The sequence below is a fragment of the Cyprinodon variegatus genome, unplaced genomic scaffold (assembly GCF_000732505.1).
Source record: "Cyprinodon variegatus isolate N-32 unplaced genomic scaffold, C_variegatus-1.0 Scaffold432, whole genome shotgun sequence".
NCBI lineage: Eukaryota > Metazoa > Chordata > Actinopteri > Cyprinodontiformes > Cyprinodontidae > Cyprinodon > Cyprinodon variegatus.
In genome coordinates, this window is record NW_015150885.1 from 364,871 (window position 1) to 390,152 (window position 25,282).

General features: G+C 36.1%; 1 protein-coding gene across 1 annotated transcript; it reads right to left on the reverse strand.

Moving 5' to 3' along the window:
* Positions 1-1,075: 1,075 nt before the first annotated feature.
* Positions 1,076-24,477, reverse strand: LOC107093562 (collagen alpha-1(XXVIII) chain-like). Its single transcript, XM_015388699.1, has 36 exons — positions 24,326-24,477; positions 24,008-24,151; positions 21,637-22,211; positions 21,197-21,217; positions 21,051-21,110; positions 17,625-17,678; positions 15,848-15,892; positions 15,732-15,758; positions 14,170-14,214; positions 14,031-14,075; positions 13,881-13,934; positions 13,029-13,097; positions 12,853-12,921; positions 12,680-12,748; positions 11,379-11,447; positions 9,555-9,623; positions 9,370-9,438; positions 8,369-8,437; positions 8,218-8,289; positions 8,051-8,119; positions 7,903-7,974; positions 7,638-7,706; positions 7,442-7,510; positions 7,253-7,321; positions 7,092-7,160; positions 6,940-7,008; positions 5,900-5,968; positions 5,690-5,758; positions 5,524-5,604; positions 5,367-5,402; positions 5,250-5,286; positions 3,325-3,882; positions 2,950-3,233; positions 2,623-2,869; positions 1,804-1,995; positions 1,076-1,719 (listed from the first exon to the last, which is right to left on the reverse strand). Exons 2-36 carry the CDS (start codon positions 24,141-24,143, stop codon positions 1,712-1,714), a joined length of 3,684 nt encoding a protein of 1,227 aa, XP_015244185.1. The 5' UTR covers positions 24,144-24,151; positions 24,326-24,477; the 3' UTR covers positions 1,076-1,711.
* Between the last annotated feature and the right edge of the window lie 805 nt (positions 24,478-25,282).

Below are 25,282 nucleotides of genomic sequence, written 5' to 3' on the forward strand. Positions count from 1 at the left end.
GTAGATTAATTCCTATAGAAATAAGCAAATTGGATGCGAAATGAATGTGTATCAAATAATTTTGCTTGTACATCATGTATTTGTTAAATGCATGTCTCACACTTATTACTTTATATCTCACAATTGTGGTTAGTTATCTTATAAGCATTACTTTTTACCTCATAATTGTGACTATATCTTATAAACATGGCTTTATGGTTAATTCTATAGATAATCCCACTTTTGGGATGGCAAAATTTCTTGATGTTTTTTCTTTTTCTAACATTTAAACTTGAGTTCATTTTTGCATTCATTCAAATTATTAACATTGACATTATTAACACACATAAAGGAAAGCTCAGATTTCTTTTTTATATATATTTTTTTACATAATTAAAGGCCACATGAACCAATTACCACAACATCTAAGATGTTTATAAAACTTTTTCTCTTAATCTTTTCAGCACATGTAATCACATTTTGACAGTTGTACGTAATCAGGGGAATGTTTCTTAACTAATCTATTAAAGTGTGTTAAAAGTGTGAAGTGTGTGTTCATTTATTTCTTTGCATTGCCGTGTATTTGTTTCAACAATCAAAAATATTTTAAAGATCCATCATGACCTGTTTTAACTTAAGCAGTTACAATAAAGTATTCAATACATATATGTATTTTAGGATTAAATCCAAAAAATAAAATAATTTTTTTTCCCATAGGTAATATTTCTTTAAACCCTATGGACAGAAAAATGTATGTTTATATAGAATGAGGCCTATGTCTCATAATTATGAATTTATATCTCCTAAATAAGACTTATGTACTAATGTACGATATTACAGTGGGGCATATTTTACTTAAAAGTGACACTTATAGGCTTCCATAAGATAAAACAGAAGAAATGTGTTATGCAGACTATAAAAATGAACATTTTGGGTATGAATCTTAAGTAGTGTGCAAACATTCTCTAGAGGGTGCCAATACTACTTCAAAATTTGTTTTCTGTCAGACTGTCTGTCTGTCTGTCTGTCTGTCAACATACAGTAGTTAGATTACAAGGATAAATACCCAAAAACCAAAACACAAATAATTCACAGATGATGAGTTTATTCACAACTGCCATTTATAAAACATGTATTAAATCCTCTGTCATTTTAAAATTTATTAGTTTAAAACATCACAGATAATATCTGTTTATATTAAAAACATGTTTTAAAAAGTCTGCTTTGATCTTCATTAACCAGAAGGTTGCAGATTATTGTACTCTAATATCAGCATTTGATTATTACAGCTGCCTACAATGACTACAAACAAGACACAATTGAATAAAGAACAAAACAGATATGTAGTAAACTATATATTACACTATGAAATAGCTCACTGTCTGCTATGTGATTATGCTAAATGCATAGTTGGAGAAATGACTGAAGCTGCATTTTCTGTTGTTGTGTATTTACATTCATGACAACTAAATCCTACATTAAAAATTCAACCTGGATTTTTAAAGCAATATCAGTGCAAGTCCCAAGGTAATAAAGTCAGTTTTTCAAACAGATAAGGGGATCCATTTTCAGCAAAACCAGCAACTTCTGAAAAAATATTTCATATTGAGCAACTTCTCTGTATCTGGGGACAGGAATGTTAGAAAAGTGCAAGAAAACTGCTGAACACAGGTGAGTGAACTACAAATGTTGAGACTCTTGAATAATCAAACCCATTTTCCGATTTGTCTTCTCATCCAGCTGAAACAGAAAAAAAAATTGTGTTTGAACTAGAAAGAAAAAATAAAATTCCTGTTTGGTTGTAGAACTACTGAAAAGACATACCTGTTCTTAAAAGAACACAAGCTGTCTTGCATTCATCTTCAGTTTCATAGCGGTTTTCATTCCCACCACAGCCTCCGTACCAGAACTGTGCACAGGAGTTGGCCTGTTTGTCGTAATACCAGCAGATTACGTAGTTCCTGCAGGTTCCTTGGTCCAAAATGAGACTACAGCGTGGATCAGGAGCGGGAACCTCTGAGGAAGACATGGAGTTTTCAAAAGATTTGCCTGCCAATTTAAACTTACTTAGATTTATTTTTAATCAACAAATTTAAAATAAAACCTAGATGCACTACTACCAAAATAAAGGGTTATGCTATTCTTAATAAAGCACATAATGAAGCAGCTCAAACCAAAAACATCAAACACAGTTTCTGCAGCTCTTTAAAACATATGGAATACAGTAATTAAATAACCACAAAGAAGTGTATTTATTTGCTACGTACATATGAGTTTTGAACCCCTCTGGCATGAGTGTAAATTGTACTTAGTTTTATATACTTGAAATGTAGAATTTTAATATAAAACTTAAAGTGAATCTGTTGCAGATTATATTCCTTTAGGATAAAGCTGCTGTCTAGATGCAATGCTAGATGCATAGCTAGGTTGTCTGACCATTTTGGATTGAAAGCTTTATACTCCAGTACTGAGAGCAGAATGCACCAAAATTAAGATAAATAATTGGAACCCATAAGCCTCCTGCAGGATACTCAGAACTCCAACTCCAGACATGTATACATATTTAAGTAAGTTTATATGGATTCTATTTTATATTTTTGCTTTTCTATGTATGAGATTTTTGAGTAGAATTGAAGAGCTCACCTTTAGGTAATTCTTGACTCATTACAGGCTGCGACTGGTTGGTGTATGAAGATGTTTGTTGTCTTGACCAAGATGATAAAGTTCCTGGTAATTCAGATATTGTTGATGAGGAAAACCCTTCATCCCTGGGGGACGAACTGTCTCTTACAACTGATGATGTAGTTTCATTGATCGCTGGCGTGCTACTACCAGTCTGCACACTGGACCTCAGTTCTAAATCTTCTCCATCCTCATCCTCTTCTACTACCTAGAAATTCAAATTATGACATGATTAAATATTAACAAAATGCTGTAAGTAAAACATACAAAGGAGTTTTCAAGTATTACCTGTAAAGGAAGGGGATCGGAATTGATGGGTAGTGTGAATGCATCACCCCGGGCTCTTTTGTTGGTTTCTCTCTGGTTTTCATTTTCCCCTTCATGCTTTTTCCCATTTCCAGTGTTGTCAAAACCATTACTTTCAAAGCTATTGTATCCATTAACATACCTTCCATTGATCCTATTAAGACCAAGTCCGTTGATGCTGTTCCATTGTCCATTTGGGATGTGATTATAAATGAGGGCACCATTTTCATCTTCACAGAACTTGCTCACAAGTTTAGACTCCATTGCTGAAAAATGACATGAAGAAATATGTTAACTTCAATTCTTTGTTACAATTCTCAGATTGGAAAAGTACTCTTATTTGACTCAGTTCATCACCTGGGAGAGTATTGAAGTCATCAATAAGGTACATGTGCTCACTGTCTGGGTCAGAAGCTATGAGGTTAAGTTCTCGCAGGAACTCAGCCTGTGTGGGATCAGAGGAATTAACGATTCCTAGAGCATACATCTCTATGTTTGCTGCATGAGCCTCCCGCACTGCTATATCAAGCTTGACAGGTTCTCGGCTGTCTGTCTGACCGTCAGTGATGACAATGGCAACTTTTTGAACTCCAAACCGGGAGCTGAAGAAGGCCTCCTGAGTTGCCTTCCTTATAGCAGTACCTGTGTAGGTGCCTTCTCCCATGTATGTCATTTTCCGTATTGCTTCCTTTACGTCCTCCTTGGTCAAAAAACGTGCCAGGTTGAATTCTAAGTTAACATCCAGACTGTAGAGAACCAGTCCGATCCTGGTGGCATTGCGTCCAACTGTGGTTCTGTCCACCAACCTGATGACAAAGTCTTTGATGATCTCAAAGTTCTCAGGACCGACACTCTCTGAGCTGTCGATGACAAACACAAGCTCCATTGGTCTTTCTTTGCACTTGATGCCACATCCTGAAAAGTAGGAAATGCAAATTATTTTAACTTGAATGCTCTTGCACTGAGTCTGCTCAAAGTAGTTTCTTGATGAAAAAAAACCAGAATGTTAAAGATAGGACAGTACAAATAATGAAAAAGATGCTCTAAGCAAAAAAGTTTTAAAGACATAGTAAAGCGACTAACAATCTGGAGCTCCTGAACTGGCAGCAGCAAGAATTTTTCAGTTTATTCTGTCTTGTCTGTATTTTATCATTTGTTTGTGTCTTCTTGATGATTTTACTTAATGTGTGTGATAATCTGCACCTCTCTTGTTGCTCGTGAGAGGAAACGCCTATTAAACGCGTGCAGAGACCGTGCACGAGCCTTTTTTCCGCGTGCATGCTCTGTTTAAAAGTTGCTTTTTTCATCATTCATACAAGCTTACTTTCCAAAAGAAGATTTGCAATTTTTCCACTATGTCAGACTCACCACCGGAAAGTGAAAATGGGGACGAGCATGTAGGACGGCCTTATGTAAACATATCACCAGAATGATTGACATTAAGGAGGACCACTTACTTTGATGATCTACTTGAAAAATAAACATCCTCCATTATATCTTTAAACAGGCGCGGACTGGTAATCTATGATACCAGGCATTGCCCGTGGGCCGGTCCCTGGGTGGATGCCCGGATCTCTTCCAATTTGCATGTTTTCAAAACAAAAACAAGGCTACTGTATAAAACCTCTCGAACTCAACGCTATTCCTGACATTTTGAATTGAAAAAGCTTCCTGGATGAAAAGCGAAACGTCTTCAAACTTGGAAACCAAGTCCAGTGAATTGATTTTAATTTTTTTGGAAAGACATGGTTTGTTTGCAGGAGGTCAAATCTTAAAGTCTTACAGTTCTTTTTTTGGACAGCACTTGTTTACTCATGTTTCAAATACAAACAGCACAATATGCTGTCAAACTGAGGAAGAAAGATTGGATAAAATATTCACGAAAAAGTCCTAAAGTCTAAAGAAAGTTTATGAAAATCTTCAGAAAGCTTTCTAAACTGTAGATTATGAACACTAAGAGGGTAAAGGCGAAATATAAATAGAGAAGGAATAGTTTAATGTTTTTATCTTTTGGACATCTGTTTGCATCAGCTTCGAAAACAATGTTTATATCATACTGTGCTGACAGTCATAGAAAAGAAAGAACTTATTTCTAAATATTCATACACTTAATAAATATTTACAACAGTATAATCTGTTCTTTGTGATTCTGTAAAAATAAAAACTGTTACAGGCCAGCTCATATATATATTTTGAAACCTTAGAAAAGAGAGGGTGTAATTTATTTTACAGTTACATTTTTTACAGAACATGACAAAATGATATTTGGGTGGCTTTCTCACCGCATATTTCTTTGATCAGCCTAATTACGTCTTCTCTCTATAAATTCAAAGAAACTTCTATTAGTTGAGTACATATATTTTTTTTATAAAAGTATTTGCTTGTTGCATTTAACTTACTGTAAGTCCTGGTTCACCCTTGGCTCCTGATCTACCCTGTTATAAAAAAGGGTTAGGTTAAACAATCAGTGTTTTGGTTCAATAGGGTAAAAATACCTGTTTTATTTTTTATTATTTCTTCTTGGTCTTATTTATTTTTATTTCTTGAAGATTTTACCATTTCTCCAGGAACCCCGGTATCACCCATGTCTCCTTTGGTGCCTTTCATGCCCCTTTCACCCTGTGAACCGCGGTCCCCCTGCCCCAAACAAAACAACATTTTCCATTAAAAGGCAATATAAACCTGGTAGAGACTGTTTTAATGCTAAAATAAAAATGCTTACCTTAGGTCCAGGAAAGCCCTCTCCTTGCGGCCCTCTAGGTCCAGTCATTCCTTGAGATCCTGGCTCGCCCTGAGATTAGATTTTATATTAGATTAATTTACATAAAGACACTCATGCTTGCAAACCCCTATAATAAAAGTATTTAGGACATAGAAAAATCAACAATAAAATCTGTTCATGTTATGTTGCATTAAGTTAAATCTGATTTACCTTTGGCCCTTGAATGCCTACTCCAGGAGGTCCAACTGGACCAGGCGGCCCTGGCCTTCCAGTATTGCCCTAATGTTAAGAAAAGGTCAAGTTTATGACTTAGTGTTATGAAAATCCCAACAAAGGTTAAAGATCTTATCTCCGTTCAGTCTCTGGTTAACTTCGAATTTTTTTTTTTTTTTAAGGAAAAACAACTTGAACAACAAACATTTTTTTTCTTTGTCAAGCTCTCTTAACCCTGTTAAATTACTTCCATTTCCATAGTTTAGATTTGAAAAAAAAAACTTTTCACCCAATGCACATTCCGGAAAATAGGTAATAGGATTTTAGATGCATCAGCACTTAACTACTGAGGTGTCAGTCTGTTCATCAAACAATGTTTTAGCCATAAAGGGTCAAATAAAAATGCTTTTTTAAAGATATTTTTAAGTAAAAACATACAAATTTTCTCTTTAAATCGGCTCAAATATAATTTTGCTAAACAATGTTCTTTTGAAACAAACAGGTAAGTCACGATATTAACAGTCCAACCCAAAGTGTGACCATCTGATTAAAGGAAATCTGTAAATACAATCCAGAAACCACCAAAGCTCAACCAATAAATGGAAACTCCTGGAACACCAGCATGCCTGCTTATTATGAAGCAAGTCTTACTTTCTCACCAACTTAAATGTAGTTGACTAATAAGGAAAGTCAAAAACTGAAACCCTCAAGTTTGTTGGAGAATTACAGTTGGCAAAGTAAGCCTAAAACCTTCTGGAAAACATTCGTCCACAATGACAAGGGGAGTGTTTGGAGGGTTCCAGATGAGCCTTTCAAAGCAAGCATATGGTCTACTCTGGTAATCAAATGTATTTTTTTCTTTATTATTTCTCACTTTACTAGGTATGGTTTCTGCAATAAATCTGCTTTAAAAAGCACTTCTTCTTGTCAACAAAAAATATATATGTTTTAACTTTATAAACTGATGTAAAGCCTTCAATATACCATCCACCCTTATTTATCATTAATTTTGATGTTTTTTATGATATTTTTCTTACTGGCGGGCCCAGTAAGCCCTCGCCTGGTGGTCCGGGTAAACCTGGCAGTCCTCTAAAGCCAATATCACCCTAAAACAGAGAGCATTATCATTAGGGGTAAGAAACAAACTAAGACAAGACGTTTCCCAATCGTAAAGCTCGTAAAGACAAACCTTTGGACCAGGAATTCCCACTCCCTCTTGCCCAGGCTCCCCTGGTAACCCTGGCATTCCTGGAGGACCCTGGGCACAATAAAAGAAAGTGCTTCTCAGAGTTTTGTTTTAAGAGGATGTTTTGTAGGATGTACATGGTTTGATTTCTTGAATTACGATACCACAGGGCCAGGAAAGCCTTCACCCTTTGGACCAATTGGACCTGGTAAACCTGTAAGACCTCGGTCACCCTAAGTTTAAAAAAAAAAAAAAAAATGCAAAGAAATTACAAATGAAAATTGACAGTGCAGTTTTCTAGATAGATATGTTAAAAAATATTAATGTTTATAAGCTTATGTGATGACATTTACTTTTGGTCCAGGTAGACCAAGACCTGTTTCACCAATAGGACCAGGAGGACCAGCGGGACCAACTTCACCCTGAACATGATGAAGCAGAATTACTACACTAAAATCGTATCCCAGCATTTTATTCTTATTTCATCTTTGGCATGAGGTTTTATTTGACAGTTTAGCTGTTTGTTTCCAAGATCCATCCTTCTTTTACCTTTGGACCTGATATGGACCGTCCTGGCTGCCCTGACATGCCCTGCGGACCTGGAATTCCACGTTCTCCCTGAAAGAAGACAATTGGCAGCAGACTTTTGATTTATTAATGCATGAGTAAAGAAACATCTCTAGTGCCAAGATGTAATTAAAGATGAGATTTTTGGCTCTGCTTGGCTAGTGTTGTATAAATCTTCACCAAAAGTAAATCTGTGATACTCAGAGGTTTGTGAAATGACGCACAACAAAATTATATCTTCCCTTACCTTTGGCCCAGAAGGTCCTGGAATCCCAGGGGGACCATGCAGTCCACGGATCCCTCTCAGACCCTGGTCACCCTAAGACCGAGAACACCAGACATGATCCGAGGGAAAAGTTTATGCTTCTGTTTATGAGTAAATCACTCAACCCTACCTTCTCTCCTTGAATTCCAATTCCTTGTGCTCCCTCAGGACCTCTGGAGCCAGGTAAGCCAGGCTCCCCCTTGAATAAGTAAACAATAAACTCACGATGCAATTTCATTCTAAATTAGCAAGCAACAAGGGTTATGGTCTACCACTGCACGACATATGGTATTTTACCTTCTGGCCTGGAGCGCCATCTTCTCCTGGAAGACCAGGCACACCGCTTAGTCCTGAAGCTCCAGGTTCTCCCTGAATTTCAGGCAGATACAGACCTAGCAGACCTGTCACGCTAATGAAAACCGTAGTCACTAGAAAAAACTTGCCCTACCTTTGGGCCAGGTTCACCGATGCCCCTTTCTCCAGGAGCTCCATGTTCTCCTGGTAAGCCTTGGTCACCCTAAAAAACAAGCTCTATTTAATGCACTGTGTGGATTTTTAAAGCAGGCCATGATTCTGGTTGTCCTTGTCCTTAACTCAACTCCTAATATCCATTCTTACTTTATTTACTATTAGCTGCAATGCCAATAAACTATTGGCCAAGAGCTGGCATGAATAAATGTTATAGTTGCTGTATTTGAGTAAATTGATTTGTTGCTTTAGCCAGACGAATAGATTCCAGTTCCTTCTCATTTATTCTTGAAGTTCTCCAGGTATTTCAATGATGTGGGTTTTTGAAATCTTTTAGGCCCTTCTATGATTTTGACCAGTTCTACAAGTCAGGTTGTGGTTGGTAAAGCAGAACACAGCGTTTCAAAAACTATCTGTTATAGTTCAATAGATGACAAGATAATTTCGAAACAACTGTTGGAATTAACAATTGATCTGTAACAGTTAATTCTGACAAAAGAGAGAAGAAAACTTAAGACATTTTTATGTAGGCAAATATGTTTTTATAGCAATGTACCCATTTCTGAACATAGGGATGTCCTGCAGAAGATGTTGTTGGCAAAAAACTTTTTTTTTGTTGTCACTCAACATGAGAATGCAAATCTGCAGTGTCAATAATTTTCTTATAACGATGTAGTCTGCTGTTTTCCTGCACTTGAAGCTAGATTAGGTTGCTTTAAAGTGAGTTTTCCGCATATACTGAAACTGACTGAGACAATACTTTGCTAAAGCATTTTTTTTTATCATGTTGTGTAGAAGGTAAATAAGGCAGCAAATATTCAGGCTAAATAATACAAGTACTGCTTACCTTACCTGTAAACATTATAAATTATGGCTGTTTTTACATTTTACAGCGGCACAATGTGGAGTATCTTCAATATAAAATGAATTCAATTTTATTCAGTATTATTTTGTACAAAGCCAGTTACCCTTTGAACAAACCTTAGGTCCAGGTAATCCTTCTCCTGGGACTCCCCTGACTCCTGGTGGACCTCTTGGTCCCTCCACTCCCTGCACATACATATTGATTTAAGACCCCTTTAAAACATTAATTGTCATGATTTGTTGTGTTTCTTTTGGGACTGAAGTATTTTTATCTACATTTAATCAAATTGCATTAAGATTACCTTTTCTCCCTGAATTCCCACCCCAGTTGGCCCAGCTGGACCGGGAAGACCCAGTGGCCCTAATTCACCCTGGATATAAAATACAACAGTAAGTTCAATGCAATATTTACCAACAATACATGACTTACCTTTTATGCATTTCTGGCAAAAGGTACATAAAACATGGTTAGACTTGTCAATCTAAAAACTGCGGTTCCAAAGTTTATGGTTTTAGATTTTGATTTTGTTGACATGATTGCAAGAAGAATCCAACTCTGCAACAGTCTGTAGCTCTCTACTCAAACTTTGCTATGGCATAAAGAACATACTGATCACAAAAAAAAACATTATTCATTAAATTGTTATGTAAATCCCTTTATTGTTTCAAAGTGGGAAAATTCACTCTCTGCATTTAACCCTTCCCAATGGGGAGCAGTGGGCTGCCACTGTGCGGCACCTGGGGAGCAGTGTGGGGTTAAGGGTTTTTGCTCAGGAACCCAGAGTGGAGGCTGTAGGGCCCAAGCCCACTGCTCTGACCTCTAGGCCAACACTCCCCCTATTATAGTAGAATTTGGCAGCGATGTTGATCTGATTCATTTCCCAGAGTCAAATATTAATATTTATGTTTTTTTTAAAATAACATTTTAACCATTAACGGACAATGCTGTTATATCATGACAAGTATGGCAGAGATCAGTAGAATATAAAATCTACCAGCAAATGGAACAACAACATACTAAATAATATGTTAAGAAAAATGAAAAGGCTAAGTGTTGCTTAAATTGATATTAGTGTTTTAACTGCAACAATGAATTAGTTCCTTTATTTATATTAAATGTAATTTATTAACTGCATTTTGTTTTTTAGTAGATTTATTTTATCCTAAATAATTTTATTTGTATATTATAAAAACAACCTGTTTATCCATCAAATAAGGAAATTATTAATAGTTGAAAATTATATGCATTATATCTGTTTCTTTGATTATTTACAGATGCATTTTCATCTCCCAAAATTAATTCTATGCCTTTTTTTTTACCCCTTTTGATGTCCAGATGCACATTTCAACACAAGAATTTCCTTTTTACCTTTAATTTAGCCACTTTTCATTTCTCAGTCTTACAATCATGAACACATAGCATCCATTCTAATCTATTTTAAATGAAACAGTTCTAAACAACCAATCAAAATGTATCTTTCAGCAATCACAGCAAAAAAAGTGCAAAAGTAAAGCTGGAGAATGAAAAAACAGATTTCAACACAGACCCGTTTCTGAAACCTCAGTGTCAGCAGCTGCCTGCATGTACATAAAACCTTGTGAACACAACATTTTATATAACCAGTGTTAATATATTTGTGATTTGAAATTACAAAGTGTATCAAGGTCTTTTTCTTCAGATTTATCTGTCATATGTTCTGTCTAAAGTTGAGCTTCTTATGCCTAACAGTGCAGTCACCAGGCTGCAGATCTTTGAACACCTTCTATGACAGACAGTCTTGTTTTCTTTGGATATGAATTAGTGCCTTAAAATCCACAAGGGAATGCAAAGGTTGTCATCTGCAGAGCATTCTGGTTCAAGTATTTGTTGGTTAGGCAACAAATGTGCCTCACTTTAATCCTGCCAAGCGTGTCTGTGCATGTGAGTTACTGTAAACGTTGTTTATATTAATAATGAGCTTCAACTGGCTGTAATTTTCCCACAGCAACCAGATGTTTAAGGTGGTAAACAACCATTCAGCCTCACTTTTAAGTTATAGTAGAACATCCCATAGCTCGGGGGATCTTATGGGATTCCCCTCAATTTTTAGACTGTGTAGTCTCCGCTAATTGAACTTACAACCCACCTTGTCTCCTTTGATGCCTACACCCTGCTGTCCCCTTGGCCCCCTTGGTCCTGGGAGCCCCCGCTCCCCCTGCAGAACAGATCAAAATTATTCCCATTGGAGTGAGAGAAGTAAAAAGAGCTACCGGTAATTGTTTGCTGCTGCAATTGATAATATCAAGATCCTGGAATGGGAAAGTGTGATTTTGAATGTGCTTATTTTTGTGGCATTTGAGCACCTAAAAATTTTATGATTCCAGTCATTGATGCTCAACTAAAATATATAGGTAAGACCTATATAAGAGGAAAATAAGCAGAAAGTGGACCCTAAATTGTTTTTTTGTTGTTGTTTTTTCTTTAATACAGGACCAGTTTGGGTGAATAGTGGGACCGGCATTGGTACTAGGTCTTTTGTGGATTTCCAATTTTCTTAATACCATTTTGAGAACTAGTTAACACCCCCAAGGGTGGTTCTTAGTCAATCCTGGTGGGTCTTATACAACAAGTCATTGTTGGCCTTCATTGGCTACTGATCGAAAATAGACAATTAAACATGCAAATGGTGGGATATTTGACTTCATAGAATAATATTAACAACAACCACATACATACATGTATTTTACAGTCACTTAGCATTCAACCTACAACGATAACATTATAACATTCTTTCTACATAACACTCCCAATACTTTCCTGGAAATGCTTTCCCAGAACATACCAGGTACTTTACTTTATGAATTTACCTGTTGGAACCAGGATACATTATAAAACAACATTTTTGAATCATTTTACAAAACTTACTAGGCAGGTTCCAGGACCTGGACCATTTACTATGGACATTACTAGATACATATAATTTATCAGGTAGAGCCTGGATGGTTTTGCAAAAGTTAAAAAGTCACTTATTGTTTTAAATAAACCTTTCCTATTTGTCTTTATAAAACCTTTATTTCCCACATAGCTTTCCATCTCCAGTTTTGTTTCTGGTTCATAAAAACAGCTTTTCTCCATGGTTTAAATGAGCTCACTAAAAATATGTTTTTTTTAAAACTCTTTCTTTAAAACACTGAAGCTCTTGGAGCCACTATACCATGCAAAAATCTATCTACCTATAGTCTGATCCTATTTTTTTACTATTCAGTAGTTCTGCTTGGTAGGATCTATTTTTCTTTTGGTTTGTTTTTTCTTTTTCAGCTTAAGTTTGAATAGACAAATATTTTCTGTGCCTTTCACTACTTGTACCTTCCGTCATTCCCCTAAAAAATAAAATAAAAGACAACTATTTCTATTTGTTTTCTAACAATATATGGCACTTAAAATTACCTTTGGTCCAGGAAGTCCTTCTCCTTGGGGCCCTTTTTCCCCTGGAACACCTTGCTGTCCTTGAGGTCCCTGTAAGAAGTCAAAGTGAGAGATCACCCTGACAGTACCAAGCTAATTCACAAGGTAAATCTAATACAGATTAGATTTAAAGTTTATTTAGCTTCATATCTTACAGGTGGGCCAGGTTCACCCACTCCATGAGGACCAGGAGGACCTGGGCGGCCCTGGAATCCCATATCGCCCTAAGGTATAGTAAAAACGCATTATGTGAAGCTAAAAGATAAATAAATTATCACACATGCTTATAAAATTGCAAAATATATTTTCAAAAGTCTCTAGAATTGCTCACCTTTGGACCAGGGAGTCCGATACCAATTTCTCCCTGAATTCCTGGAGGGCCAGGTAGGCCACGTTCTCCCTGTAATACATTAAAAAATACATAAAAAACAACATAAAGGTATGCAGTTGCACATATTCAGTATAGTACTTCTAAATGAGTTTGCTCTTTTATTTCACAAATAGGTAATACAAAAATTTAGAGGCCAAATGCTGAAAAAGCAAATGTCTAATTACACATCAAATCCGGTTCAAACTGATTCAGCATTTTCTCTTTACTTGTTTTAACTGTTTTATAGGATTCTTTGACTGGTTCTACTACTGTACATTAAAGGTTCTACAATCTCAATAGCAAAAAACACTATCCTATGAACTTCTTTATTGTTGACACATTTCAATAAACTGATAGTAGCAATTGCATAATTATTTATACAGAAAATAGTGGGTGAAGATCATCACCAATTACCTTTTTATGTGAAACACATACAAAATGTTTTAACTCCTTTACTTTTGAGGCACATATCTACTATGACCTTAAACACAAGTGGAGAAATTCAATGTCATAAATTAAAACTCCTGTTAACCCTTGTTGATACAGCCCACAGTCAGGAGACAAACATTGCTGCAAGCGCTAATTACTATGTATTTAGTTGCAGGAAACAGGCTTCAAGAAATCCTGTATTCAGGAGGATGATTGTAGTCAGTCATAATAGTGACAGGGGGAACACACAAGTGTTTTGCTTTGGGGTTAATACCAAAGTGTTACAACTCTAGTCCCTTGTTCAGGCTTATCATAAAAGGAAATGTCAAATTTCTACCAGAAATGTGGGATAAACTGAGTTAAATATGTCACAGAGGTGCTGACCTGGTTCCCCGGAGGCCCCTCTGGTCCAATATCTCCCTGTGGCCCTGGTAGCCCCTGGAGAAAAAAAATGGTGCTTTAAAACTTCATGATGTGAACAAATGATGAAGAGTAAAGAAATAAAAACTTAGTAACACCTAAAGTACTACAGACCTGCAGACCTCTTGGTCCTCTGATTCCAACTGAACCTTCTGGACCCTAAAGCAAACCAATCAGAAACTGCATTTAAAATAAAGTCTGATATAGAGACAAAAAAATGCCAAAGTATACTATTTAGCATGTCTCAACGTACCCTGTCTCCTTTGATTCCCGGAGTGCCGCACTCACCCCTCTCACCCTGCGTCGAAATTACAGATTTTACACATATGTACAAAAATTATCGGCACCCTTGTTTAATAAAAGAAAAAACTAGTTTTAAACCGAGAAAATTAATGAATAGAATTTCTATGAATATTAATGAAAGTCAGACATTGCTTTTCATGCTTCAGCAAAATAATTCACAAAAAAGGCCTGGACAAGAATTATGGTATCCCTAGAAATAACTGAAAATAATTTGACCAAAGGGACATGTTAAATCAAGAAACACATTTTCAGCACACGTTTCTACAGTCTCGTAATCAGTCACTGGGCCTATTTCAAGGACTAGAGGTAGACACTGTGCTGTTTTGTGACGCTGTGTGTACCACAGTCAACATGAACCTTAGGAGGCGAAAGAAGGAGTTTTATCAGCAAGCTTGATGTTTCTGTGACTACAGTGTCACATTCTATTCAGAAATTTAAGATCCATGGGGCTGTAACCAACCTCCCTAGATGTGGAAAGCTAGAGTAAAACTGATGACAAATCAAAGAGACGGATTATATAATTGATAACAACAGAGCCCAGAAAAACTTCTAAAGTGATTAAAGGTAAACCTCATGCTCAAGGTACATCAGTGTAAGTTTTACACAGTTTATCTGTCATTGTTTGAGCTAAAGTTGACTAAATGGGAGGTGACCAAGGAAGACACCATTGTTAAAAACAAATGATAAAAAAGCCTGAGTGAAATTTACCAAACTACATAATGCCTATGTTAGAATGTCCTATTGACAGATGAGACAATGCTTGAACTTTTTGCTAAGGCACATCGGCTCATTGTTTACATCTGAAAACATAAAGCATATCAAGAAAAGAACATCCTCCCTACTATGTAACATATTATGCTCTGGGGCTGGTTGCGTCTTCTGGCACAGGGTTTTCTGCGGGGTACAAGAAAATATCAAGACTGTGAAGGGAGTATACAGTGAAACTTCACAGTGTCAAAAAGCTTGGTCTCAGTCGCAAGACATGGATCTTATGACAAGATAATGGCCCAAAAACACACAGCTAAAGACACCCAAGAATGACTAAGAGGAAAGCTTTAACTCTTGCTAAGTGGCCTTCTATGAGACCTGACCTAAATCCTATCGAGTGTCTTTGGAAGGGGGTGAAACATGCCTTCTGGAAAAGGCACCCTTCAAACCTGAGACAACTGGAGCAGTTTGCTCATGAGGTGTCGACCATAACAACGTCTGAGAGGAGCAGAAGTCTCAACCATAGTTACAGGAATCTGATTGCAATGATTGTCTCAAAAGGTTCTGCAACAAAATATAAGTTAGGGGTAGCACCATTTTTGTCCAGGCATGTTTCATTAGTTTGGGTTTTTGAAAAGCATTGTCTGACTTTCAACTGGTCATTTTCATGTCTTATTTATTATTACTTTTGTTAGACGCAAGTTATTTCTTCTTTTCTTTCAAGAAAGAGACGTACCAACAATTTTGCCGATTTGTGTAGATGTATAGAAAACAAAATGTAAAACCTTTTGCTGATCTGAATACCTTATCTCCTTTGTAACCAGGCTTCCCCTGCAGATATTAATGATGATAAGAAATAATTAACAGAATGATGGGTATCAGTGAAATAATCCGTTTTGGTCATGATTTAGATGACTTACCTCAGCTCCCTCTCGCCCAGGTATTCCACTTAATCCTGCTTCCCCCTGGTTTTAAAGAGATATGATATTTGCAAATCATTCACTATTAAAATCATTGGAGTTGGAAAGTGTGCATTATCTAAATACAGAGTTTGAAATATTTTTTTTTTCTTTTCTCCCAAAGCTAGGATAAATCAAGTGCTTCTATCTTTATGTATTTCATAATTCAACTAAATATACTTCAGGGTGGTCTAATGGAGAACATGTGGCAGACAGGGGATAAAGGACAAATAAATACAAAAAATATGCTCATGAAAAAATAAACTAATAAATAAATAAATTAACATGTTAGCTATATTGATAAAAAAAATCTACTTATGATTTTAGAATTTATTTGTATTTATTTGGCTATGCATCATTTGTGATTTTCAACTTTTTATTCCACAGTTCATTTCCTTTTGTTGAAATGTACATAACAAAGATTATGAGTTGAACTAGAAAAAAATGGAAACAGAACTAAAGATCTATGTCAAAATGTGGTAAAAGTCACTTAACTTTAACTTGCATTTCAAATAACTTAATTCTGCATTTGTTATAATGAGAAACAGAGGCCAACTTCAAGTGTTGCAATGTCCAAATTCCTCAGAAGTCAGTGAGATTGGACATGAGAAACATTCTCAGCCATGTAAATATCAGTCCCGAAAAAGAAAAAGAATAAGCCTCCTACGTAATGTAATGTATTATTGCAAACAGATCTATTGTATTAGTATATTTGCATGTTTTCAGTGATGCTCTTAAGGAATCTAAGATTCATGAAACAACCTTTCAAACACTTTTCTGAGCTCTTGTAAAATACTCCATATCTCTGAGGATAATCTACAAAATAATCCTATTTTATTGAAGGGACAGTTTTGAAAGTCAAGTTCTGTTTAAGTCTGAGTCACTGACACCCACTACCTTACCTGGCCAGACAGACTGATTACGCTGTGTATATCTCCTAAACAGGTTGTCAGTCTGGGAAGATTAAGACTCTTCAATATAAAACGGACCCGACCAATCACAGCCCAGGAAGCAGGAGTTTATTCTTGCACAACAATTACCCAATATGCAACTTTGCTTCTCTTTTACCATAGCAGTCAATATTGCACTGGCAATGTATTAGAGATGGGCCTTATTCTGTTTTTAAAGAATATATCTTTACAATTTTAAGAACAGGTTGCCTTTTTTAACTGAAAAATATGCTTTTGCTTCATATCGGTAGTTATCAGATTGGTTCCAACATGTTTCCGATGACTATTGGTCCCGTCCTGGCAAACTTTGAATTTGGGCCCTACGCACTCCTTTCCACAATGATACACTTTGTCTATACAGTCTGGTTGGCCAACTACTGTCTTTTCCAAATCTCCTCCCCCATTAGACGTTAGAAATTAAAAAAAGAAAATCTGTCAGCGACTGATATAAAGAAGGGTATATGTTTTTTTTTTGCTGCACACATGAAAAATTACTAGGAGTCTAAAGTACTTTGATGTATCAAGAGTGAGAAGCTCTACTGGTAAGATTTTTTTCATTTACAATCCATCCATCCAGGAATACTAAATCCACACTCTCTTTAACTGACAAGTAAAACAAATATTTGACAGGCATCATACTTTGCAATTTCCTGACATGTTCCATATTTCAGGTATATAATCAACAATCAGGTGATGTTAGAATTAACCCTTTGACAGATTCCACATGAGCTAATTTTCACTGCTTGTTGGGGAATTTCCCGCCTCATATGTCTATCAAAGAAACCCACCTTTTGCCCTTTCTGCCCTGGAGCTCCGTCATCACCGGGGCGACCTTTCTTACCCTGAGGAGAGGAACAAAAATCGGGGTCAGAATTCGGGGATTTTCTGTGTTTGACATTTTGTTCCCTTGTTGATAAGAGCTCAAATGACTTTAACAGTTGACTCATTGACCTCCAAGACCCATAAATATAAGCTTGTCATGAGCAAGATTTACAAAGTAGAAGTTAATGTTACTCTAGACAGGTAGAGTTGCAGCTCAAAGCAGCCTGACATCTGACAGGCCTCTAGGACAGTTACAAAGAGACAAGAGGCATCTCATTCAGTCACGATTTCTGATCTGAGCTGCACCTGGCCTACGTACACATCTGTTGCTATCAACCAGATGTCAAAACCTGGTAGCAATTAAGCTAACAACAGCAATTATGTGCGCCCCTATTGTCTGGGTGTAAGAATTTAAAGAATTTCTCTGAGGTAAGCACACCTGGACACTTAGCATGGATAGTCAACCTCAGAGCTTGGCCATAACTGAGTTGTTGCAATCTTAAGAGGGGGCATCCTTAGCCAAAAGTAGTTTATTCAAGTATACTAAAAGTGCACTAATTTCATACTTAAAATCAGGCAGTGCACTTAGAGTTTACTTATTCTAAACTATATTTATATACTTAACAATAGTATAGTCAAGTGTACTTAACTATACTATTGTTTACTTTATTGTTTACTAAAGTATACTTTAAGTATACTTTGTTAAACTTAAAAATGTCCCAATTTAGTTAGAAGACACTAAAAGTACATTGTTCAGTATACATTCTAAACTTATACGTAAGTATTCTTAATAGAGTTTTCTTCAAGTATACTACTTTTTGCTAAGGGCAGGGCTGAATTTGAGTTTAATTAAAAGTGAAAATATGCGGTCCCAGTATTTAAAGCAGTATTTAAATCTTCTTTTCTGTGTCCCTCTCTAATGTGTCCCCTGTGGATAAAGATGTTAAAACACTCCTGCATAAGGATGTGCAACTAGCATAAAAAGTAATTACAGAATCATGAAAAAAACAAAGGTCCATCCTCAGATTTCATATTGAGTTAGCAAAACCTTTCAAGTTTAATTCGTAATTGATAATAAGCTTAACAGGAAAAGTGTTATGAAATGCCCTTGCAGAATTTTAAGCCATCTTTAATTTTCTTACTCCAGAATTTTCATTTAGAAATGACCTTGACTTTTAAAACAACATAGTTATTAATTAAATATAATTTTTAAACATTGCAATTTCTTGTGAGATTATATTTTGTTCCAATACGACCTGAACCTTGTTGGCATGTTATGTGTTAGATTAGCACAGATGTTCATAGTTCAGGTCTGGTATTCTGCTGGCAGGAGAGCAACTAGTTGTGCAATTTAGAGACCTGGACTTTTATGGAGGAATGGCAAGTAAAGGGTCATCGTTAAAAGAAAGCTGCAATAAAACTTGTTTGCATTTTGCTACAAGCAATGTGGTGGCACAAGGTTCAAGACCGGCCTGATAAATTTAAAACTGTGAAACATGGTGGTGGCAGCACCATGCAATGGGGATGCTCTTCCTCTGTAAAAACAGGCAAACTAGTTTGGATTGATGGTAGAAAAGATGGAACAATATACAGAAGTATACTGGAATATGTTTTGCTGTAAAAATTAAGTATAAAGCGCTATCCAGCTCAAAGAAAAAAAATCAATCAAATGTTAGAAATATAGTTTTCAAAAAGTAGGACCTCTACCTTAAATAAGACAGACTCATCCTGGTGTTTTAAAACTGGGCTATTTTCATTAGTATGAAAACTGAGCACATAAAGACTCTGAAGTTCAACCTTTATCTTCGTTTGTTGTAAAGATTTGTGACGTTTCCCTTAAAAGATAAGAGTGGAAAAACAGTAGGGATAGTTTAGGATTGTACAGAACGTGACACATTGGCTGTCTTCCTCACTTTAGCTGCAATTGATAGCGGCTAATACTCACGTGTATTTTAACAACTTTTAGTTTAGTCCTCCCTCACACGTCTCAAGTTGGTGCAAAAAACAGCTGCACGCCTTTTAATTGGAGGACGTAAGAGGGAGCACATAACTCCCATTCTGGACGCTCTCCTTGGCTGCATTTTCATTTTAGGGTTCATTTTAAGATTATTTTCTTGGAGGTATCGAGATCCAAACTGAAGCTTAGAGGAGACAGATCTTTTTCAGTTTTAAAACTTGGCTTAAGACCTATTTTTATTCTTTGGCTTTTAACACAGCATGCGACTCTCTGTTTTTGCGATTTTGTTTTGTTTTATTCTTTTTTATTTGGTTTTATAGTTTTTTATTAATTCATTTTATTATATATTTTTAATCCTTAACATCTCTATGTTGTTTTTATACAATTTTAACTTTACCTGATATGTACAGCCCTTTGTGGCAGCTCTGGTTGTTTTAAAGGGCTTTATTGTATATTTATTATAACCTTAAGACTAAACCAGCAGACTATGCCGGCTGAGATGTGAAGCTATTGCAAGATTTTGTAATTTATTCAACAGAATCAGAATTATTAACTATAAGGAACAATAATGCAGTAGTACCTTAAAGGTGGCTGCAGAAATCAATTGGTGAAAATTTTAACAGCATTTTAGGATCTGCATGCTTTTAAACAGCTAAAGCTGAAACATATATAAATGATGGGAGCTTCACAGATAACTTATACTAATCAAAAACATTGTTTTTGCAAGTAAGGAGACAAGCAAAGAAACAAACAGAAAAAATGCCTACAAAAGCCACAATACAAATGCTCTGAGCTACGAAATCATTATTGTTTTAGATTGCTATATCTATAGGTATAAAAAAAACATATCATTGAAGACAGTGAACTAGTTTATATAGCTCTAACTTTAGCAGACTTAGCAGAACATTTTTTTTAAAGGATGAACTTTTGCAACTCTGCAAATTGCCCATCCCCCAATAATGAATTAACTCATGCTATTTTTTTTCCTCCATTTTTTGTCTATCATAATTAAATAACGCTGTATCCAATCTTATAGGGACACAGTCAAAGTCCAAAGTCTAGACATTAATCTGACAGTCTATGACAAGATTTAAAGATGGATGTATAATTTAATCAGAGTTTGGGCCATTTTGCAGACATAAATAGACAGACCTGGTAAAGACATTTGCAGTTGCAGAAAACTTTGCAATATCAATAAAATACACAAAAGGTTAAGACTGGAAGTTGAAGACATGGAGGCAAAGGTACATTTGGTTAGGAACTGTATCAATTTAGTTTTGCAAGTTCCTTTTTTAGCTATTTTGAACAGCAAAAGAAAATGTGCAATGCGGACTTTTCAGGAACATAAGGGCCATTTTCAATGTTTCCCTAAAAATGTAATTTGGATGAACAACACTAAGAAGACACAAAGGAACATCAAATGGTGAATGCTTACTGCAGGCCCGCTGGGTCCCCTTTCTCCTTTCTCACAGGCGCATCTCTGAGGCAAAGGACACTTGAAAAATTGATAAATATTTATTAGACTTAAATAAACTGTAAAAAATGTCAATAACCTTTATTAATCATACGAACTGTACTTACTCCTTCATCAGCTATAGCAGTCTGAAAAGAGAGGGAAAAAGTCAAGTTAGTTGCCTTCCATAAAGGTAGCTTTTGTTTATTGCATCTATGTATAGGGTTTGTTCACAAAAGAAGAGTTTTGTTTTTTTGTCAGAGATAAAGCTTTAAAATAGCAGGGACATGTTTATACAAGCCATGTATTCATCAAGGAAAAAACCTGTATGTGTGATGTTTGGTCAGATAAATCGAATTTTATTACATGTAGCTGTAGATCTCTGCGTAAATCCTGGCATAGATATCCTGGTATGGCTGCAGAATTCCTTTATTTGTTTCTTTAAGCATTGTCAAATACCTTAACATGCCCGTCCATGTATTCATTCTGGAGAGATGCTTGTTTAAACTTAAAACATCCATTTTGCTTTGTGTGTTTTGTCAGTTGAAAGACAACGGGTCATACTTACTAACTCAGTGAAGATTTTTTCTACTAGGTCTTCATCCTGCAGATTGTGGAGGAAGCGGGAGGCCGGAGAGCTTGCCAGCAGGCGGAGTTTGGCCACGTTGGCTGGTTCGTTGGCTGTCCGGGTGATGCCCAGAGCGAAGAACTTTATGCCTTGGTTCTTAGCGTCAGCGACAGTGGAGAAAATGTCTGGGTTTCTTGGATGGGAAACACCATCTGTGAACAACACCACTACTTTGATACTGCCTGGTCTGGATTCCTCCTGGTAGATCTGGGTGATGTTGGTGATTGCGTAGGTTGTGTAGGTGCCATGTCCAATGTAGACTATGGGGGTGATCCGGTTCTTAAAGTTTTCTGATCCCCTCCAGTCTCTGAGAGTTTGCTCCTTGATAACATGACTGCTGTACTGGAGCAAGGCCACCCTGGAACTCAGGCTGCGGCCGGTTGGCAGCCGTGCACCTTGGAGTCTGTCCACCATGTCCATTGCAAAACGCTTTTCCTGCTCATGGTTGTCTTTTGCGCTCTCAGAACTGTCCAACAGGAAGGAGAGCTCCAGGCCGCAGTCTTCATCCAGGATGGCTGGAGAATAAACACCCAGAAATGTTAGAATCTTTAAAGTTTCTGCAAATTCACAGTAATCACAAAGTTCCAAGGTTAATATAGTTAAAGAATTATACAGAGCAGTAGATACTACAGTGTTGCAGCACATTTATTATGGGAATACTATAAAGTGACTTAACTATTAGATCACTTTAATAGAATAAACCAGTTTGTCTGAATGAAAATTCGTCACCAAAATAATTTCTTGCCGTTCTTATTAGACTATATCTACAAACATCAAAAACAGCATTTTACAGAATTAAAAAATTATTTATGATCAATTCTTAAGAAAAACAACAAAAAACTAATGTAATGATTAAAAGATCACTTGGTTTTGTTAATTAACAGGGGTGAGGTTTACATTTTATTACTTAAACTAGAATCTAATCTTTGTTGATGTAATTGACTTAAGTGAAGACAGACAAGCATATTTATAATACTAACATGTATCTTTAACTCAACAAAGCAGAACTTCATAGAGAAAGGTAACTAAACTCAGGAAAGATCTCACATTTATTATGAGTTTAGTCACCTCATAGAAATCTTTGAGAAGTGGTTTTAGTGTTAGTTTAGCAACTTAATTTAATCTTGGGGGATAAAAAAGAAGATATTAATTTAGATTCTTAGAACCAGCTTTTCAAAACCTGAACCATTAGTGAATATATATTTTAGTGCCTTCATGTGACCCAAAATTGGATCAAAAGGGATTTTTACACTAACTATTACCTTGGTGTATGGGCTTTTCTTTGCATGGAAGGATGTGATGATCAGAAGGCTGTTTGTTTCTAGCATAGAACATTTCAGATTTCCTAACGTAGTGTTCAGTTGTATGCAAAGGAAACGACAAAGGAAATACCCAAAGACAATGACTGAGTGAGACTAAGCAATCCCAAACTCATGTCCACAGTGGAGAGTTGGAAAATCAATTCACTATTAAATGGCTTCATAAAAAAAAAAAAAAAAAAATCAATGATGCAAATAAAAACATAAAATCTAACTGAAAAAATTAAGGTCCTAAAGTGTCTTTTAAGGCAACTTGTGCTTCAAGGAGAGGAGTCATCATAAAGGGCTGATTAATCAGTGGTTCACCACATTAAAGATTTAACACATTAACCAGTTTTTAATAAATTAACTAATATACTAAATGGCACACAAAAACTAACATAAAACAATATCTTTTCTTTAAGAGACACTTTGAGAGATTATGTAGCCTTTTTTTACATATTAGGTGAGAAATACATTATAGTTTGGAAACTCTAGTATGCTGGCTGCAAACATAAGGCTTTATTGGTAAGAACTTATAACCTAGATGGGACATTGGAAGATTAATTTAAATAAATCATTTCAAATCTGACACATATTCTAAATCAAGTCACAAATCGATAACATCATACTTGCACTACTTGGTGAAACTTCAAAATACCTTTTCAAATGTTATTTTTACTGCATTTTGCACCATATCTATTTATTGATTTATTTTAGCACTGCTCTGAACCTTCATGTCTCTCCTACACTGTGTACACTTAATCACTGCTGCACTTTATGAATGGAAATGTTCTTTTTTACTGCTAAGCTGCTGCTCGGTCACTGTCGGAAAGCTGTATAAACGAAATTTAGTTTTGTATACACTCTGGTTATACATAATAATGAAAAAAAAGTTTGTCTAAGTCTAAGTCTTGGTCAGAAACCCAAATAGAAACCTAAGATAAATAGTACTGATGTTGTACTGCAGCAGTTGTCAGAAGCACTTTTTAAATTTCCAGTAGCTTTCTCACCTTGTCCATCATGAATACCTGCAGCTACCGGCCTGGCTCTGGATTTCTTGTAAGTTCTCCTTTCCTCAATAGAGTCTTGAGCCAAAATGCTGGACAGCAAGGAAAACAGCAGCACTGACGTAAAACGGGGCAGCATCCTGACCCCTGAGGAAAAACAGATGTCGGAAATCATCATAAATAAATTAACCTGAGAAGACCAGACATACATTTTAACATCAAACTGCAGTGGTAAGAAGGGGAGAGTGAACCCTTAAAAAACATGGAAATATTCTCAGTTTTTTAAAAGATGTTCAGTTTTCCAGTGTTTCTGTTCCCTACCTTCAAATTAGGTCAAAATGCAAGCTTGAGAGATGCAGCAGAGGGGCAGCATGGATTGCAGGCGGACTGTGCCCTGTAACAGTAGCTCTTGGGTTAGAGAACCAAAGACCCAGAGATGCTCCCTCCTCCTTTATAAGAAGCAAATCTTGTAGAGTCGTGCCAAGACTCCTGCTGTTGCCCCAAGGCAGGGGAACGTCACCAGGGTGGGCGTGTAGGACTAAAAAAACAATGTATATGTTTGCTGAGTAGTGTTTAAATCTTCTTGTTCAGCTGGGTGCAGATGTGCACCTTTACAAAAAAAAAAAAAAAAAAACCTTTAATGCTGGAAAAATCTGTTTTCATGTAACTTTGATTTAAAGTTGGTGATTTGCACACCTTTAGGGTACAGAGCTTGCTTAAACTCTTGGAAAGTACAAACCAATTTTAACTCAGTGATTTGTGTGCCTTTTTAAGGAGAAACCTGAACAGTGTAAGAGCTTTACAGTTGTAAAAAAAATTTAAAATAAAAGATCATAATATTATAAATTCTACCCATTGGGAGGATTTGAAGTTCAGAGGCCATATTGGCAAAGGGACTGGTTTTCATTTAGAATTTCAAAATGATCATCATCACTTTGCTTAAGGAAATTGGGTACATCCAAGGTAAAGACCCAAACATTGTTTGAAATATTAGCAACAGAATGCATAAAACAGGAAATGAGTTTGTTTTTAAGATGAAAAAGTGGATATTTTCCTAAACTAAAGCTCTAAACATACCCAAACTTAACCTTAGAACGATATGAAAAAGCTATTTCAGTTCCATCAAAATCCATCTGTCAAATGATGCTAAAGCCTAAATCCACTGATAAGTTTTTGTTTAGTTATTTCAGTCTGCATTATATTGAAGGAGTTTTGCAGCAGGAGGTGACAGGCATCCGAAATATTTTCCGCACATAAATTAATGCAACCTGCAGGCGA

What these genes read in the sequence shown, in the direction of transcription:
- LOC107093562 (XM_015388699.1), bottom strand. Translation starts at nt 24,143, where the DNA reads ATGCTGCCCCGTTTTACGTCAGTGCTGCTGTTTTCCTTGCTGTCCAGC. An exon ending in AGGGCTTTCCTGGACCTAAG is followed by an intron (nt 5,605 to 5,689) that starts GTAAGCATTTTT and finishes TGTTTGGGGCAG; the next exon opens with GGGGACCGCGGTTCACAGGG. An exon ending in AGGGTGAACCAGGACTTACA is followed by an intron (nt 5,287 to 5,366) that starts GTAAGTTAAATG and finishes TTGAATTTATAG; the next exon opens with AGAGAAGACGTAATTAGGCT.